This window comes from Herpailurus yagouaroundi, unplaced genomic scaffold (assembly GCF_014898765.1).
Source record: "Herpailurus yagouaroundi ecotype Mexico unplaced genomic scaffold, PumYag 139, whole genome shotgun sequence".
NCBI lineage: Eukaryota > Metazoa > Chordata > Mammalia > Carnivora > Felidae > Herpailurus > Herpailurus yagouaroundi.
The window spans coordinates 12,134,232-12,153,073 of NW_024412394.1; the positions used below are offsets into that span (position 1 = coordinate 12,134,232).

The following is an 18,842-nucleotide window of genomic DNA, read 5'->3' on the forward strand; positions in this document are numbered from 1 at the left end:
TTCAGAAAAAAAAGATTTATCTGTTTAACTCATACGTAACCAGACTATGCCAGAACTATAGTATCCAGAGTCACCCTCACTTCAGAGCATCTAGCCTTCTTGTAAATATAACACGCCATCTATGCAGAATTTTGTGGCCAGCTTGGGAAACTGGCTAAACCATTCCCTAATCACAACCATGCAATCCAATAAGCATCAGGCAACTCTCCATCTTTTCAGACAGACAAACAAATGCTGTGTAGACTGCTTAGGAGGCCCCATTGGTCACAAGTATATTGGAAGCGTATTTAACCAACACAGATGCCTGTTTCTTTCCTAGACTCACGGTTATCACCCCCTCTTCAGAGTGCTGGTGCAGTGGGTGTCGGGGAAATGAACTGTGAGATATGAGGTGAACCCAGAAGCCTAGAATACTGACTCATGACCTCTCCAGTGAACCACTAACGGATGTTTTTGAGCAAATAATATTTGCTGAGTGCTAGACAAGGTGAGGCGTGGTACAAACATTGGATAGCTGACATTCCGCCCCTTAAAAGAGCTTAGTTGTGGGTTTTTGTGTGTTTTTGTTTTAGGAGCTTGGGTTTTAATTGGGGAAGGGGTGGTGAGGAGCGACTAGCACACAGGCACAATTCCAAACGCACAAAATGGCATGCAACCAAGCACTGCTCCACAGGTCGGGGAGCACTTCATTCTATGCTGGCCCCATTACAGTATTTGTATCGTGGGTCTTGCATGGTCCAGTCTCTGCGTCATATATTCATTTGGAGATAAGAAGCTTTGGGTTATCAAGATATCCTAGTCAAAGGAGGTTAAACTCAAACTTTTTTTTTAAATTTTTTTTTAACGTTTATTTATTTTTGAGACAGAGAGAGACAGAGCATGAACTGGGGAGGGTCAGAGAGAGAGGGAGACACAGAATCCGAAACAGGCTCCAGGCTCTGAGCTGTCAGCACAGAGCCCGACGTGGGGCTCGAACTCACGGACTGCAAGATCGTGACCTGAGACGAAGTCGGACGCTTAACCAACTGAGCCACTCAGGCGCCCCTCAAACTTTTTTTTTTTTTAATTTCCATACTTCTTATTGACAATCTTACCAAAATTTGATCTGCTTTATTTTCTGCAGCTTAATGATGCCAAGTGCAGGTCCCCAGGGTCATTTCATTGCACATAGATATCGATTTCATGGAATGTGAACTAGAAAGATAGGAGAGTGACATACATGTGAATTGATCCCAAGACCAACTGAAGTTTACTTTAGAAGAAAGGAAAAGAGGGGCGCTTGGGTGGCTCAGTCGGTTGAGCGTCCGACTTCGGCTCAGGTCATGATCTCATGGCCTGTGAGTTCGAGCCCCGTGTTGGGCTTTGTGCTGACAGCTCAGAGCTGGAGCCTGCTCCTGATTCTGTGTCTCCCTCTCTCTCTGCCCCTCCCCTGTTCTGTCTCTCTCTCTCTCTCTCTCAAATATAAATCAACATAGAAAAGGGAAGGGAAGGAAAGGGAAGGGAAGAAAAGAAAAGGGGGCTCCTGGGTGACTCAGTCAGTTGAGCGTCTGACTTCTGCTCAGGTCCTGATCTCACGGTTCTTGAGTTCGAGCCCTGCATTGGGCTCTCTGCTGTCAGCACAGAGCCTGCTTCAGATCCTCTGTCCTCCCCTCTCTCTGCTCCTCCTTTCCCCCACCTCAAAAATAAATAAACATTAAAAAAACAAAACAAAACAAAACAACCCACCAGTTCCAAATACCCAAGTCTTTTCTGGTGATCTGCTTCTTCCATTAAGGAGGATCACAATGAGACCTTCTAATAGATTGATAGTTCCAATTGGTTGAAATGTCTTTTCACTTGAAATAACCCTTTATTACCTATAAGCACTCTTCATCAAGGATATCATCACCTCAAATAAGGAACTTTCGTAACCCTCTTGGGGAAATGGGCCCAGAAAGTTCACAGAGTTAATGTAGTGATGGATTTAGGATTACAAATCAGACGTGCTGTTTTCAACTCTGACCCTCCTCCAGTCTGATACCCCAGTTCTTTTCCTACAAGGTAAAACTTATTGGGGATTCTGGGGATCTTAGCTAGTAGGCATAAACATGAAAGAGACACAGCTCATGACACTTGTAAGTACAATGAGACGCTCTTGTCCCCCAAGGGCACTTTCTTGGCAGATTCTCTGGAACAGGACTCTGTTCTCCTTAATGCCAGGCACAGGCACTGCCACTCATGTGCCCCTTGGTTTCAACACTGCGCGATTAAGGAAACCAAGATGCAGAGAAATGAAGTCTCCCGTGCTCTCAGCTCTTGGTCAGCCTATGGAGCCAACAATGGGAACACGGAACACCTCCTGGCTGGGCACTCTGATGACCAAACTGACTCTTAAAAACAGCGGTGGGGCGCTTGGGTGGCTTGGTCAGTTAAGCGTCTGACTCTTGATCTCAGCTCAGGTCACGTTCTCACCGTTCCTGAGACCAAGCCCTGCGATGAGCTCTGTGCTGACAGTGCGGAGCCTGCTTGGGATTCTCTTTCTCTCTCCCTCTCTCCCTGTCTCGCCCCCCCCCCCCCACCTCTCAAAATAAACAAACACTTAAAAAGCAAACAAGAACAGCAACAACAACAAACTTGGCTAATACACCACTTAAGATGCCTTTGGCTGCCTGTAATAACAAACATACAAACACCCTTCAATGCTCTAGGATGCATTACGGAACAGGAAATGAAGAGTGAGAGCCAGTAGCAGGGTTGGCTGATTCAGCAGCTCAGTGGCCCATTCCAGGAGGCAGCCTCCCTCCATTCTTGGAGAGAATGCGGTGTATTGCCTGAAGCACACCCCTCATGGTCTCCCTGCGTGGCAGCATTTCCAGGCCTCATGCCCTCATCCAGGAGCAGCCTCAGAGACAGTGACTTAGGGAGTCACTTCTTCAGACCAAGGAGATCTTTCTCAGAAGTTCCTGAACAAATCTCCTTTCACAATACTGGGTGGAACTTGGTCAAGAACCCACTCTGAAGTCAACCACAACCGGAAGGACAGGATCAGACCCTTCATGATTCACCCCCCTGGAACTGGGGTTGGAACCACATCTACCTGAATCCTATGAAGGTAGGGAGTAGGAAGGAGTGGGGAGGAAGGCCCCGGACCCAATCAGAGCTCTGCCTGAGGAAGCTAGGGGATGGTCAGGAGGGAGGGACACCATTGACAGCATCAACTACACCTACTCTGAGCGACAGGCCAAATCTGATGGGAGTTCCTTGAGTTGGGTGCTACCTCCCTACCAAGGTGAGGAGAGACTATTCTGATAGAGCAGGAAAGACTCAGGAAACTGAATGCTCATAGAGGTCCCGTTGGGTGTTCATGCTGGCTTCAGGTAAAACTTACTAAAGACTCTGGGGACCCTAATCTAGAGTCAGTGATGTTCTAGGGGTAGAAATTAGGGCCATGAACCCTGACAGGGCTAGGTAACCGGCGGGGGGGGGGGGGGGAACAAGAGAGAGTTTTGGGTGCAGGTGGACCAGTATTTTAAAGTACTCCTTAAATCATATCTGGATTGTCACTGTTTGCCTACCCCCAAGTGTGACCCTACAGATTGGCAACTGAAGTGAGAAACATGAAGAAACGTCAGTGTATTTCTTGACCCAGCCCACGTTCTATAGAATAGAATCGAATTCATTCTTGCTAAAATAAAAATTGATTTTTGGATGACTGGGTCACAAGCTTCTTGCTTTTCCTTCCCCTCTTCCTCTTTTTATTTGCTTTCGATTTTTAAGAATAATGAACATATTCTCTTTTATAATGGGAAAACAGAATAACCCTTATTTGGAAAAAAAAAAAAAGGGTATTTCACGCTTCTCATTTAGAACAGCATAGGAAATCCCCACCTCAAATAAGCAGTCTGAGGATCGCGTTTGTAGTATTTGAAAATAAACCAACTTTATTTGAATCAGCCAATACCAAGCAAGACTGGAAAACAAATTTCTAACTGCTTCAGATTCATGAAGAAAACATTCAACAATATCTTCATTAAAAGGCAACTTATATTTATTAAGGCTTGAAAGCATGTCTTAGTACTTTATCACCACAGTTAAAGGTCTTGAGAAAATCAAGTGACCATCATTTGGAGTGTCTTTCTAGAATGAAATTTTGTCCTTCTATAAAAGCTAGGCATCTTGTGCTAAATTAGCTACACCCCAGCTTTCCAAATGGGAAAAACAGGAAATCAGGAAAGGAAGACAAATTCAAACATCAGCCGGATATTATATATTTTAAGTATAGGCATAATCGATAATATGAAATCTCTAACTATACATAAAATACCTTAGATAATTGGATCCTTAAAAGTATGGTTTTCCAAAAAAAAAAAAAAAAAGATTGCTTTTAGCGAAACACAGATTAGCCCAAACCCTATATTGAAGCAATCTTCCATTTTATTTTTGGTTGGTAAGCGGAACATTGGATCTAATTCCTCAGGTAACATTAGACAAAATTATGCACACTTTGGATCATACCGAATGATGAAAGGAAAGCATCCTGAAACTAAGCTGCGAGAAGAACATTGGCAAAGGTCGAGGAACAGGCATTCATGAAGGGGGCACACGTTCCTTGGTTTGAATGCTACAAAGCGCTGGATAGAAGACAATGGTCTTGTTTGCAGAAAGGGCTCCAAGCCCAAAGATGTTCAGCTCCAGATGTTCCACATGCATACTTCTTTCTCTAACGCTTACAATTCTTTTCAATGGCATATCAAAAACGACGAAGTGATCCCTTAGGAATCAATGAACTTAGTTCTACTAATGACTTAATACTGCTTCATCTTTCCAAGGAGAGAGACACTGGCATCTTGATTCACTCTGCTGTCAAAAAGGGTCCTGGCCACTGGCAATAGCGGTGAGTCAAATATACCTCCTGCTGCCTCTAAACCAACTGATGTTTAGACACAGACCTCAATGGTTTCTCACCACGGAAAACTCTTACTAACACACCCTCTTGACTCTGTCCCTTTTTTAAATTCTATTTGCCTAAGCCTCCTGGGATTCTTAGCTCTGCAGGGTCCGTTCCAGGCATCATCCATTTTGCAACAATTCTAAGATGCTGGCGTCGTCTGCCTGCAGAGTGGCCAGAGGGCACAGATGTCGTGGAGAGCTTCCGTTGTTTCATTTGATAAATGCTAGCATGTGAAGCTCAGGAAACTTCACTCTTGGTGAAGCCTTCTTTCTAATGAAAAGGCCAAGATCCTTGCTGGCCCCACCAGCGGGGGATGTGAACACCAAAAACAGTGGCATTTCCTGGGAAGCTGAAACCGTCCGAGATTGTATGACCAAATAAAAGTGGTTTGCACTTTTCACAGCCTGTGATTCTGAATTGTCAGGCATCTGAATTCCCTTATCAGGGGACAAAGACACACAATAGAAGGAGCCATTATCCAGCCCATCTTATAAAGTTATTAAAATCATATCCAATACCTTCTCTCTGGGCCATCCTGAGAGGCAGCCCAGCCTGACAGATGGGTAAATTCTACATAGTTATTCTAAGTTGGGTTCTTCTTTCTGCCTCTGCCTCCCACCATGCTATCCCATAAAAATCAAATGAAACAGTGACACGGAAACCAAAGAAGAAAAATAAATCCCAAACAAAACAGGATCTCATCCCAAACCTTTTCAAACGCCAATGAAATGTTTTCTGAAGGATCAGTATTCATTCGAGACCAGTGACAAGGGTGACCTCCTCTTAAAACTCTGGAGTCTACACTGCAAACCTTGAATACTTCCTGAGTTGGTTCTGGAGACACCTAAGGACCTCACCATATGGATGTTGGAAGATGACTTGCCATGTATATAACAAGGTTATGGCCAAGATTCTTTAGGGAGACTGAAGAATCTGGAGGCAAATCTCTTTTGGAAAAAAATAATCAGAAGATAATATTATTGTTACTTAAAAATATGCTAATAAATCTGGTCATAAGACATTAAAGCTCTCAGGCAATAGTCGTATTATATAGTAATCTACTGTTGAAAGAAAAAAGATATTCCTGAATCAAGCGCTCAGAAGTGCTTTCCATCTATAACTCTGCCCCCTGTGTTAAATGGTTATAAGTGATCACGTAACTGCCCCCCCCAAACTCGTGCCTTAATATTTATGTAAAACTAAGTCAGCCACAGAAGGAATATCTAGAAACAACCATGTTGATTTGGTTTGGCTTGTTTTTAAAGACTCGCCAACGCTGAATTCTGACAATCAAATCAGTCATTAGTATCCGACAACTCATGTGGGGAGCCATCCTCCCCGGGTGGCCTGTTTTCTCTGTCGCGCTGGCCATGCTAACACCTACCTGCTTCAAGAACAGCACCACTGTGGGTCTCTGGAAAGTAAACGGCCTCTTAGGTCATCATGCCTGTGTTGGTCAACTCAGGGAGGGGTTTCTGGGGACAACAGGATTTACACTAATTCAAAGTCTCCTGGGATCATTCAAGACTTCATCTCCCAAGAGACCAGTCTGGGGCTTTACTGTAGAGTAAAAGGGGCCATTTCCTCAGCATTCTCCTTTTCAAACATGTCTCGGGACTAAGTTCCCGGGGAGTCCCTGGGAAGGTTCCTTTAGGGGTGGAAATGAATCGACTCCTCCTGCCCTTGCAAAGCTCTCAGGCTAATAAAATGTCCTACTGAGAAATTTCCTCTTCCTCAGTGGGCTAAGGGGGCCCCTGTTTCTTCCCCAGTGCTCAGATCTGTGTGCCACTTTTGTTCTCCAGAGCTCCCTGGAGGCAGGTGGGTCTGGGGCCTGCCGGGTTGAAGATGCACGGATGTCTTCACGGAAAGGCCCCAATGTCCTGCCACCCTTCCTGAGCAACGAGCCAGGTCCCGAGGCTATCTAGCACTTGGAAGCCTCATCCTGTGGCAGGTGGCTTTTCTCATAGGGTGTTCACCAGGATAGGGGGCCGATGGTTAGCTCATTTTCCTGAGTTTCCTCTGCCCGGGTCCCCAGGCTCAAGCCAGGTGAGCTTTGAAGGAGGTGACACTCAAGGAGAATGACCAAGGAGAGAAATACCAACTAAAAAATATCCTTTTTCATCTGGCAGGTGAGTCAGATGGCAGGAAAATTAGCCCAGATGGGGCACATATTTTCTTCAAGTTCAAACCACATGGTTTCCCAGTCAGAAAGGCCCATGGACTTTCTTCCTAAGGTGTTCCATGACCATGCCACCTCCCAAATGGACCCATCACCTGATGGAGGCTGCAGCCGACTCAGCCGGGAGCGCCCAGCTAGCAGACCCAAGACCCGCATCCAGGAGCAACTTGAAGGACCTGGAAAGTCATGTTTGGCCAATTCTTGGTTTTTTTGTTATAGGGTTCGCAGTGATATATAACATCAGCAGTTCAAGACTTAGGGAGATCATAAGAGAGAAGACCTATCTGAAAGATTGCCAGGGAACATGGAGCCTCATGAAGAACTTCTTCACCCAACCGCCCCCCCCCCCATCTGCTTTCTCCAAGACTGAAATTCACTCATGGATCAAACGTAATCTCCACCAAAACAACTACCCCTAAAGCAAGCAAAATCCATGGCTGGTAGACCCCGTGGTCCTTTTGGCATTGACGCTCCTCCTCTGGCCCTTCCCAGTCACTCTGCTTTGCAACTGCATGCCAACTTCCCTTCCTCGAAAGGCCTGGACAGTGTAAAAACAGAGGCTGGTGTCAGCCAGATACACGAGGGCATCGCAATGCCCTCAGCACGGCGGCAAGCGGAGACTACGCCTGAAGTGGTTTTCCAATCTGGTCTTCAGCGCCCAGTGGGACGGCAGGTGTCAAGACGCTGTGAGGGACTGCAGGTGTGTCCGTCACGGGCCCAATCCCCAGCCTGCCTGTCCTCCGTTCACTCTCTCCATCTCCCCCAAACGCAGCGGATCTGTTGCTACTAAGAACTACGATGGCATCTGTCCTTGGCCGTGGAGTTCCCAACAAAGAGGAGGGCGGAAGAGGGCACAGTGTCGCACGTTTTCCTAATGCAGCTGAGGAGAGGTTCTGATATTGGCGGAGGGGGCAGTGACGGTCCCTTACGTGGGTTCTCCAACACTGACCCCAGATGCACGGAACCCAGTCTCGGCCCAAAGGTTGAGAGCTTGACTCTTTCTATCATCTCTGCTTGCAGATTCCTGCACGATCAGATGGGGTCGGCGCTGACCTTCCTAAGAGACAGCAGGCCGGGGTTCCATGAGGCCAGCAAGAGGCGGCCGGCTACAAAAAGGAGTGTCCCCGAGGCAACGCGGAAGAGGAGTGTGTGAGGCCGGAGTCCTTTGGGAGAAGCGGAGTCCTTCTGCTGGAGCGGTGGGGCAAGGTGGCCGAGCTCAGGACCGGCTGAGGCGCTTGGCAACATCCGCGTAGGCCGACTCGATCTCCTTGTCTGCCGCACAGGTGTTGGTGAACTCATCCCGGGCATAGGCGTTCTTGAGGTACCGCCACAGGCCTGTCATCTCAGCCGGGAAATCGTAGTTGCGGTACTTCTTGGCCACAATCTACAACACAGGCGACAGGACAGAGATGGCGTGAGCGGGCAAAGCAAATCACTGAGAAGGAGTTAACGGCTTGACCTACCGTGTGGGCTGGGAGGAAACCCAGCAGGCATCACAGGGGGCCATCAGCAAAGTGTCTGTGACACAAGCTGGCAAGCGCTGCCTCCTTGTCATCTTATCTAAGCTTATTTATTTCTTAAGTAAATACAATTTGCCCTTTGACCTCGCCATTCTGCTTCTAGCGATGTTTCCTTAGGAAACAATCATGTACGTATACCAAGATTCAGCTACCCGTATGTGATCATGGAACTAATAGTAAAAAAAAGAATGCAACGGTAAAAAAAAAAAAAAAAAAAAAAAAATGGGTTAGAACACAAATGTCCGCCAATATCTAAATGGAGAAATACATCATTATACGTAAATACGGGGCCATTCTGGACAGCCATTAAAAATGATGCTGCAGGGGCACCTGAGTGGCTCAGTTGGTTAAGCATCCGACTTTGGCTCAGGTCATAATCTCACGGTCAGCGAGTTCAAGCCCCACGTTGGGCTCTGTGCTGACAGCTCAGAGCTTGGAGCCTGCTTCAGATTCTGTGTCTCCCTCTCGCTCTGCCCCTCCTCCACTTGTACCCCCCTCTCTCAAAAATAAAGATTAAAAAAATTTTTTTTGAAAATAAAGTGCAGTATAAAATAAAATTTTTAAGAAGTGCAGTATCATGCATTTGGAGAAATGTGTGTGATTACTTAGAAGTACAGGTACCAAAATGTGATCAGTGGTTAAAGTCTGACTGATCGAGTTATAAACTGTTTCCTGTTACCTGCTCTGTTTTACATAAGCACCCGTATTTTTAGGAGAGAATAAAAAGCATAAGGAGTGTAAGTTAGATGTGGGAATGGACAGGCAGGTTCTCGAATGAACAGATCTTGAGCGGGAGTGAACGAATGGTGATTTTTATTCTGTCCGGAGTCTGCCACACGTGGGGGCCGTGGATGGGCGTTCTGGGAAAGCGGAGTTCGTGCTGAAATGGTCGCACAGTGGTTAAAGCACGGGCTCTCGATCCCAGCTGAACGCATCTGCAATTTTTACTCCACTACTTAATAGCTGTGTGGCCTTGGACTACTTACTTAGCCTCTCTGAGCCCCAATTTCTTTATCTCTCACAGGAAGATAATAATAGAACCTATCCTGGAATAACAAATTAGTTAACACACACGAAACGTTTAGAGGGGTACCTGGCTCATACTGAGTGCTCGAGAAACATCACCTCCTCTTCTAATTCATTGAGACCCACTGTTGCCCATTTGCATGTGTTCACAGATAAGGATAAGGTGGTCTTCGCTGAGGGTGACCTGTGTAGTTACACGGGGCCTCGAACTCAGAGGGGCCTGTTCTTGGTTTAATGCTCTGCTGTCACCATCTGGAAATTCTGAGTAGTTTTTTTTTAACAGGGCCCCCTTTATTGTCACTGTACGTTGGGGTCCCCACATTAGCTGTTCTTGCCTCGAGCCCTCGGGGGGCTAGGGTGGGAACAATAAAGAGTAGCCTCTCTCCTAAGGCACTGACTTCTGACTCCTTGCTTTCTTTTTAGAGAGGTCGTCAGACTGCTGACCCTGGGATCCTCCCACTCAGAAAACCTCCCCCCCGCCCCCCCCCCCACGGCCACCCCAGTTCAGCTACTCTGGACTTTCACCTTCATGTTGATGCCCATGATGTTCAGGGTCCCCTAGAGAGCTGTGCTGAGTGAGGTCAACGATGAGGGAGGGCAGGAAAAGCTCAGCCTCATCAATTTGACCACATTCCCAAGGAGCACGCATCTCCCCCTCTCTATTCTTCAGTTTGGAACGTCTGTTACATACTAAGCTCTGTTCTATTCTGAATTGCAATTACTGTTTTCATATCCTCTCTCTCTTCTCTAGCTTGTGAGCAGTAGGAGGACAGGAGCCACAACTTCTTCATTTCTGTACTGCCTGATAATCTCAATGACACGGTTTATGAGCACAGCGACACTAGCAAATACTTATCTACTCTGCACCCTGCTCTAGGCTCCACCTTAAGCCCTCTGCAAGCTACTTTAAAATCTCTAAATAACTTTATAAGGAAGAGTGTATTATACTCCCATTTTTACAGATGTGGAAAGTAAGGCAAAGGGAAGTTAAATAAGTAAAGGTTCCATAAACAGTTGTATGGAATCTTTACTATCCTGTTATCCCAAATCAGAGTGCATCTTCTAGAGTCAAACGTAAGACACGTACTTTTAAAGACCAGAGATCCTCAGCAATGAACAAACTGAAGCCACAAGAGATTCAATGGCTTACACAACATTACACAGGAAATGAATTAATTCGACCAACATCTACTGAGTAATCACTAATATTTATTCCGGTCCTTGCTTTTCTTTTCTTTTTTTTTTTTTTTTTTTTTTTATTTGAGGGTAGTTGACGTGCAATGTTACATTAGTTTCAGGTGTAAAACGCTGTGATTCAGCCAAGTTTCTATGCTGTGCTGTGCACAGCAACAGTGTAGCTCCTATCTGTCACCACAGGACACTATCAGTATCACTATGTTCCTTAGGCCGTGCCTTTTAGTCCTGTGACAGTCCTTCCCTCCTAATCTGCGGTCCTCTCCACGGGGCTACCGAGCCCTGTGCAAATGATGCAGGAACCGCTACACTCAGAATCCCTCATGTGCCAGTTATTCAGCTACAGCTGATCTCCAAACCACCCTTGTGCTTGTTTCTTCCAGCCGCTGGGGCAGGGACTCTGCAAATCACATCTCTGCTTTGCCAGTGACTCCCTGTGAGGCTCTGTCACGAGGGGGCGCTAGAGAGAAAGCCTGCAGGGCTGGAGGAGGGAGAAGAGACGTCCCTTCCCTTCCTAGGCATTCTGTTCCTCTCAGTCCCCTTTGCTCCCGCAGTGGCAACTGACTCCTGTTTTCTTGTTTTGCCTACACTAGCGGAACCCGTGCATCACCCCGTCTGAGAGAGGCCAGCGCACGACAGTGACCCCTCTGGACTGTCCTCTTAACTCCGCCTCCAGTGCTGGCTCAGCAGCGCCCCACCCCAGAGGTCTGAGGTTCAGCTCTGCAGGGGCCCCTCATCTAAGTTTCCAAGTTTAGATAATTCTGACCTCTTCCGTTTACCTCTGCTGCCCTGGGGGTTGTAGCTGCCTCATCCTGGTGAAATGTCATGGTACACTTTGCCTTCCTAGATCTTCAGTACTTAGTGCTTCTTCCTATTTTGGTGGGGCGCCTGGGCGGCTCAGTCGGTTGAGCAACCGACTCTTGATTTTAGCTCCGGGCAAGATGCCAGGATTGTGGGATCGAGCCCTGCATCAAGCTCCATGCTGAGCGTAGATCCTCTGAGCGTAGATCAGGCTGAGCTTAAGATCCTCTCCCTCTCTCTTTTTCTCTCTCTGCCCCTCTCCCCGGTTCATCTCTCTCTCTCTCTCTCTAAAATGAAAAAAAAAAATTAAATTCTCTTGGCTAAGATAACTGGTCTGGTGTGGTCACTGGAGAAGCCATCCCCACGATGTTGTGTCCGGCTCAGGTGTGGCTAAAAAAGCAAAGGGGATGGAATCTGGGTCTTCTGGGCAGAGCACCGGCCATAAGCCAATGCCGGTTCCAACAGACACTGCCCGTTCACCTTGGCCTTCCCCTGTTCACCGCAGGGTGGGGGCCCTTGGGTTTGCCCAAGAGCCTTTGAGAAGAAGCTGTCCCTGCCCCGACAAGAGCAAGTCCCTGCAGGATCTGCGGGTCGCACGCTGACCGACAGAGCGGCCTCAAGTCCTTCCGTGCTGGGATCTGTTTTCATTTTTAAAGGATACGACGTGAGATTTAAAACAGCAGAAAAGCAATTTATGGACATAGACTTGTGTTCATGCCTCCCTTCCTGTTTGCTTCAGGGGCTGAAGCAGGTCACTGTGCTAGGCAGGGGTCCCAGTGGCCCCGAGAGAAGGCCCGCCATGCCCCTCCCTGCCCGGATCTGCACGCCCTGAGCCTTGGCCACGGAACCGGCTGTTTCCTCGCATGTCGGTTTGACTTGAGGAGCCAAGGACTAGAAGGGAGCCAGACAGCACGAGTTCAAACCAGGCTCTCGGGCGGGATGAAGATGAACCTGAACGAGAGCCAAGCAAGAGAGAGAGAGGGAGGGAGAACGCACGCGCAAGAGAGCAGGCAGGGATGCGCACACGGAGCTCTGACGTTCACAGGAACTTCCACGCTCCTGCTCTGAATTTGCTCTTTCATATGAAAACAGTTAGCTCCCACAGCCCAGATTAGGTTTTGGCATCAGAAGCCAAACTTGACTTGGCTCCCCCTTCACTCTTTCTTCATGTCGGGGGTTTGCCAGGTCTCTGGGATCTGATAAGCTGGATCAGCAGAAATATGAGGAGACAGAAGGCGAGGCCCAGCCTTGTCCCCTCCAAGGCCGCCATCCCCCCTCCCTGCCCCGCCCGGATCCCCAGCTTCTCCAAGGACACAGGCGTCGCATCATCGTTTAGGACTGGGGAGGCACTGGAGGAGTCAAAGGGTGAAGCACGGGGCCTGGGAGATCCATTTGTTTACCTTATTTGACAAGAGAGTCTTCAAGACAGAAGAAAAGAGCGAAAGAAGAGAGAGAAAGAGGCAAGAAGGAATATACTTCCTATCTCTTCATTGGGGCATGAGAAAAAAGAATTTCAAAGAGATTAAATGACTGGCCCCAGCTCATCCTGTCAGGACTAGCATGGGGGTCTCACGCCTTTCTGAATGGGGGTCCTTTCGTTACACCACTCTGACGCAGTGTGGCTGACCTGGAATCACACCATCCCTAAGGGTGCCACTTGCTCCTCGGGAAAAGAGAATAAAAGACGTTTCCAGGGCTGTGGTGGCGCATGCAGTAATTAACAACTTCAAAGACGTATAAGCTTGGGTGGACTTATAAGTAACCGTTGGCCTGGCCCCGAAACCCAAAGTGCCTTCATATTCATAGGCTGCATTTTCCCAGCCTACCGGTAACGGCATGCATGATTCCCACCCAGTCTCCAGCTCTGACCAAGTCCCATGGCGCTTACCCAGCTAAGATCGCAATTCAAGCTGGTTGTGCTCTGATTGGAGGGAGGCCCGCGTTTCCAGCTGTGGAAACTAACTGATAAATGATTCTTTTTACGAAGGGTAGAAGGAAAGTGGGTATGATAAAGTCACAAGCTAAGTGATGAAATGGCCAATCAGTGAGTATTTATGAAAGGGCCACCATGAACCCGCCCACCATCATGCTTGGAGAAGCCACTATCCCCACAGAGCTGACTGCCTGAGACGGACGATACGAGTACATATGAGAGTAGACGACGGTCTAGCTGCACGAGCCCACTGTGTGTTTCTCTAGGGTGGTGAGGGCCAGGAAAGGAGGTAAAAAGAAGCATCAGTTTAGAGAGAGAATGTTGGGGCACCCTACTGTTGTCTTCAAATGAGATGAAACAGAGCAATCCCGTTCCATGCTGTTCCAGAATACAAAGGGTGGCCTGGAGGCTGATGGGGCTCAATATAAGGATGTTTTAATAATCAACGCTGTCCAAAGGGATAGGGCTGACTCGTTAGGCAGGGGACTCTTCATCATCAGAAAGGTGCAGCGACAGCTGCATGGAAGCCCGTCACAGACACACAGAAAGTGGTCCCGTTTGGGGTGGGAGATGGTTTGGGATGACCTTGGAATTCCCTTCTTTCCAACTCTCGGATCCTCCGATTCTTATAGGACAGGATTACACGGGGTGATGAAGTTGACCAGTGAGTGCAACGATGACAAGAAAACGATGTCACTTCTTACAGCCTCCGGCTCTTCAACTGATAGATGAGGAGGATGCTCTATGCCTGCCCTAGGGAGTTACTGAAGGGAATGAGAAGGCTCGCACATGAAGCACCTTCAGAGAGATGTGGGGGTGTGGCCAGTGAGAACCCAGGAGGCAGAGACAAGGAAGAAGTGCCCTCACTCACTCTCTCTCTCATACATGAAATGACAATGAGCTACTATGTATTGAGCCTTTACAATATGCCAGGCACTGTCACACCGTATTTACTCTCCCAGCCAAGAAGTAAGAATGAGAATAAGGAGGAAGTAATATATGCCTGTTTTACTGACACTCAGAGAGTCTATACAGCCACCAGGCAGTGGAAGCTGACTCTGGGTTCCTATTCGTGTGACTTCAGAGCCCAGGCTCTGGACCGGCCGTGTGGCACTGTCCTTGACTCATCCACACAAGTGACGGGGCCTATGGCGGACCGGGATACAGTGAGCCACCTGCAGATAGAGCGGTCTTTACCTTGACCACATGGAGTTTGGGCAACAGATTGCAGTCGGCCAGGGTCAGCTCGTCCCCGTCTAGGAATTTGCGCCGGGACCTCTTGTCTTCATCCCCGCAAGTGTTGGCGTCGATCTCCTCTGGAAGAGGGGTGTTCAGGTAGTCATCCAGTTTCTTCAGTGCCTTGGTCAGGCCTTTCTCAAGGGCTGGCATGAAACAGCAAAAGAAGTATCTTTAGCGGACCTTCCTGCCACTGGCAACAACCGCAGGGACTTCGGAGTAAAGGGGCTCATCCCGAATCCTGTCCCCCTCGTCACACCGCCAGCTCCCCACACACTACAGAATACCTGGCAGTCACCAATCCAATGCAGAGGAAGAGGACTAAGTGGTCTGAAAAAGCAAACTTTTTTTTCATTAAAAAAAAAAAAAAAAAAAGCTTTTGAATATTTATTTATTTTTGAGAGAGATTAGTGCAAGTGGAGGAGGGGCAGAGAGAGAGAGGGGGAGACAGGATCCAAAGCTGGCTGCGTGCTGACAGCACTGAGCCTGATGCAGGGCTCGATCGAACTCATGACCCATGAGATCACGACCTGAGCCAAAGTCGGACACCCCACCGACTGAGCTACCCTGGTGCCCCAGAAAAAGCAAACTTTAACCAAGCAATGTATACTAGCTAATCATTTGTGGAAAAAACATAAATATAGAAATACAACCATTAGGATATACGTCCGAGTTTTTAGAGTGCTTATCTCCAGTAGATATAATAATGACAGTTAATTTTCATTTTCTATTTTGCTTCTCTATATTTTGCCAATATTCCACAATCAACCCACATAATAAGTTTGTAGAAAGGGCTCCTGACTAAGTAAATAACAACTGCGTAAAATCCCTAGGACAGAGATATGCACCAGACTTTGCAGAAGCATTAACCATGGAAGCACTGACGAACCCAACCTGAGAAGGGAAGGCGACAAGGTTTGCAGGAAGACCTGACATAGGAAAGTAAACCACCTGTTTGGTGTTGCCCCTAGAGGACCAATGCATACCAGAAAGCCATACTTCAGTTTAATCTAGAGAAGGTTGTTCTAAAAATCAGGGATGTCCAAAATGGAAGGGCCAGTGTACCAGAAATGCCCAGTCACAGCTGCGTGGAAACCTGTCACGGACACAGCTCAAAGAATGAACGTCCAAAGGAAGATCATGTGGTGGATGACGTTTGCAGTCTTGTCCCAGTAATTTCTTGCCGAGTAATTCATTTAGCCACAAGAGCAGAACAAAATATTCAAAAGAACAGCCGGATGGGGCGCCTGGGTGGCTCAGTCGGTGAAGCGGCCGACTTCGGCTCAGGTCATGATCTCGCGGTCCCTGAGTTCAAGCCCCGCGTCGGGCTCTGTGCTGACAGCTCAGAGCCTGGAGCCTGTTTCCGATTCTGTGTCTCCCTCTCTCTGACCCCTCCCCCTTTCATGCTCTGTCCCTCCCTGTCTCAAAAATAAATAAAATGTTAAAAAAAATAAAAAAAAAAACAAAAACAAAAGAACAGCCAGAAGTCACTATCACTCAGAACCATTCCATCCAGAACTTCATAGTCTATTCCAGGCACAGAACACTGGCCACCTGAACTCAGAGGACAGAAGCGGACAGGGGTCGGGTCACCAGCCAGTCTTGATGCTAATTCTAGCAGATGAAAGGGGGATGCTCCCTCTGGAGGAAGAGCCCAGAGGACTGTACTCTTATTTACTTTTTCCCAAATGTGCCTTCTGTTAGCCACTCCTCCCTCAACCCAAGTTTGTCTTTTCATAGAAGGCCTTTGTTTGAGACAATGAAATGACACCAGCCCAAGATAAATCAATTGAACGCTTACTGGAATGTTGAAAAGAGGCTGGAGGTTGGACGTGGTTTCTCAATACTTCCTTCTCCCTGGTGTGGCATTTGAACTTGTACTTCATCATCTGCTTTGTGTTTCCAGTTTGGGAGAATAGTGAGCAGGGCTGGGAAAAATGCTTGTATTCCCTTTAGTAATTGTCTAGACGAGGACGGGACTGCAAGCCTATTCAAGGGCAGGAGCAGAGGGTGGGTACCAAACAATGGTTATTATGCTCCCCACCCCCACCAAAGCACTTGTGATCTATATTGGGTTTGTCTGCTCCCTTAAATCCCTCCCTCCCTTTCAGTTATGGAGATTCTGACAAAATCTTGATGATAATGGAGATAGGAAAAGTCAAAGAGAGGAGTGCTTGTTGAAGTCTGACCAATGGATAGCAACGCAAGGGAAAGAGACATATGATGGGAAATGAAACACTGCTGATTGTACTTCTAAAATGCCCGCTGGAGACCGGAGCAGGCCACTGCAGAAGTCTGTGCCCAAATTGCCCAGCGTGGGAACTATCATGACATTTGCAAAAGCCGCCTAGCACAGCAACTGGAGCTCCTTGGGAGGGCGGTTCTGGATAAGTATCAACTATCTCTCAACGAGCTCTTGAGGTGGAAGAATAAAGCCTGGCAGTGGGCGAGGCTGTTGTCCTATCCTGTAACTGACATGTATGTAACATACCAAGTGGGCGTGTTCTGAGGATGTCCTCGGAGCTTCAGTTTCATACTGGAGTTTGTGTAATTTTGATCAGGAATGTGAAGGGGGTGGGGGAGTTGGTGCTAACCGTGGTAGAAAGAAGAGGAGACCAGGCAGCAGGGAAGGGGCCACGTGACCTGGAGCTAACCCTGTGTTTAAATTTTGACCCTCCCCAGGGTGTATTTACTGCGACGTTGCTGAGGTGAAAGCTTCGGTTCCCTTAATCACATGGGCCCCTTCCAAGGCCTTGAGCTCGATTTTTTTTTTTTTTTTTGATTCCTTATTTGTACTTATTCCATTGGCTTCAGACCCCGCAAGTGTTGGGAACGTCCCTGATCCTGGAACTTACCAAGAAGTGGGACCTTGGGCAAGTTCCTCAACTTCACTGAGGTTCCGTTTTCTCATGTCAACTGTGAGAGGAAGATCGCTAATCTTCGTAAGGCCGGGGCGAGGACTAGCTCAGATTATGCAGGGAAAAGTGCCTCAGACACGCCTGCCCCATGCTGGGACAGCAGTTAATGACTGCAATACCAAATATGGCAGCCATCTGCGCTCTGTCCCTGGCCCCACACTCGCCACCAGTACTTTCCTCAAAAATCCAAGGTGCGGCAGACCGTGAGAGATTCTCAGAAGCTCCAGTTCTGAGGCCCGGTCCCTGGAGGAGAGAATCAACAGCCCCGAGCCTTGCTTCTCTTCCCGATTTAACATACAGCCACAGCCAGTCCCTTACACTCCCCTGGGACCCTTCTTGGTGACGAGCTGTGTGAGGGGCACGGCCAGAGGGAAACAGACGCAACATGTCTGTGCTAACGCACTGCCCTTATTATCGAATACCAGATGCCAGCACCAAGAACTTCTCTGCCAGTCCTTTTCCCTCCTACCTGCCAACTTATTCCTCTGACCCTGGCTCAATCTGGCATCCATAGAATTTAATTATCTCTTTCGGCTGACGGTACCCAGGTCATGAAAGCACAGGCATTCACCTTTCTGGTAACAGCGCAGGGGACGTAAGAGAAACCAGAGTGACAAGTAGACGGTAATCCTTCAGTGTTCGCATTTGGAACCCTCCCTGCCAAAGACTTCCTCTGAGCAGCAGGATGGGGCAACCCTCAGACCACAGCAAATAAGCCTGAGGCCAGGGGACCCTGAGACCCAGGACCAACCACGTCCCAGGCACTTGACGGGTACCCAGTCCTTTAACTGCTTTCTGCCCTCTCCACCCGCCCTTCCTGTAAAGATTTATTCTGTACCACACACAAATGTGCTGGGTAAAATATGTGATGAGGAAGCAAGGGGAATAGTTCATAAATATTCTCAGCCATATGCAAACAATCTCAAATTTATTTTTCTCCTTTTTAAGGAGGAAAAAAAAATCCACCCATTCCATGATCACTTCCAGATTCATTGAGGTTGATATTACATAAGAACCAATATTGTTTTCTCGTCGTAGAGAAATAATGACTTGGAAACGGCAATTTGAGCTAAGAAAATAATATACTCTTACCAGGGCATGGAGG

The 18,842-nt window shown here is 47.7% G+C and overlaps 1 protein-coding gene across 2 annotated transcripts in view; it reads right to left on the reverse strand.

Moving 5' to 3' along the window:
- Positions 1 to 3,897: 3,897 nt before the first annotated feature.
- CLIC5 (chloride intracellular channel 5) overlaps positions 3,898 to 18,842 on the reverse strand; it is a 160,173-nt gene continuing 145,228 nt past the window's right edge. For both annotated transcript variants that reach the window (XM_040473679.1, XM_040473680.1), the window contains 2 exons: positions 14,781 to 14,965; positions 3,898 to 8,493 (listed from right to left, as the gene is read on the reverse strand). In XM_040473679.1, the coding sequence (XP_040329613.1) occupies positions 8,326 to 8,493; positions 14,781 to 14,965 (353 nt within the window). In that variant the 3' untranslated portion in view covers positions 3,898 to 8,325. The remainder of the gene's footprint in view (positions 8,494 to 14,780; positions 14,966 to 18,842) is intronic.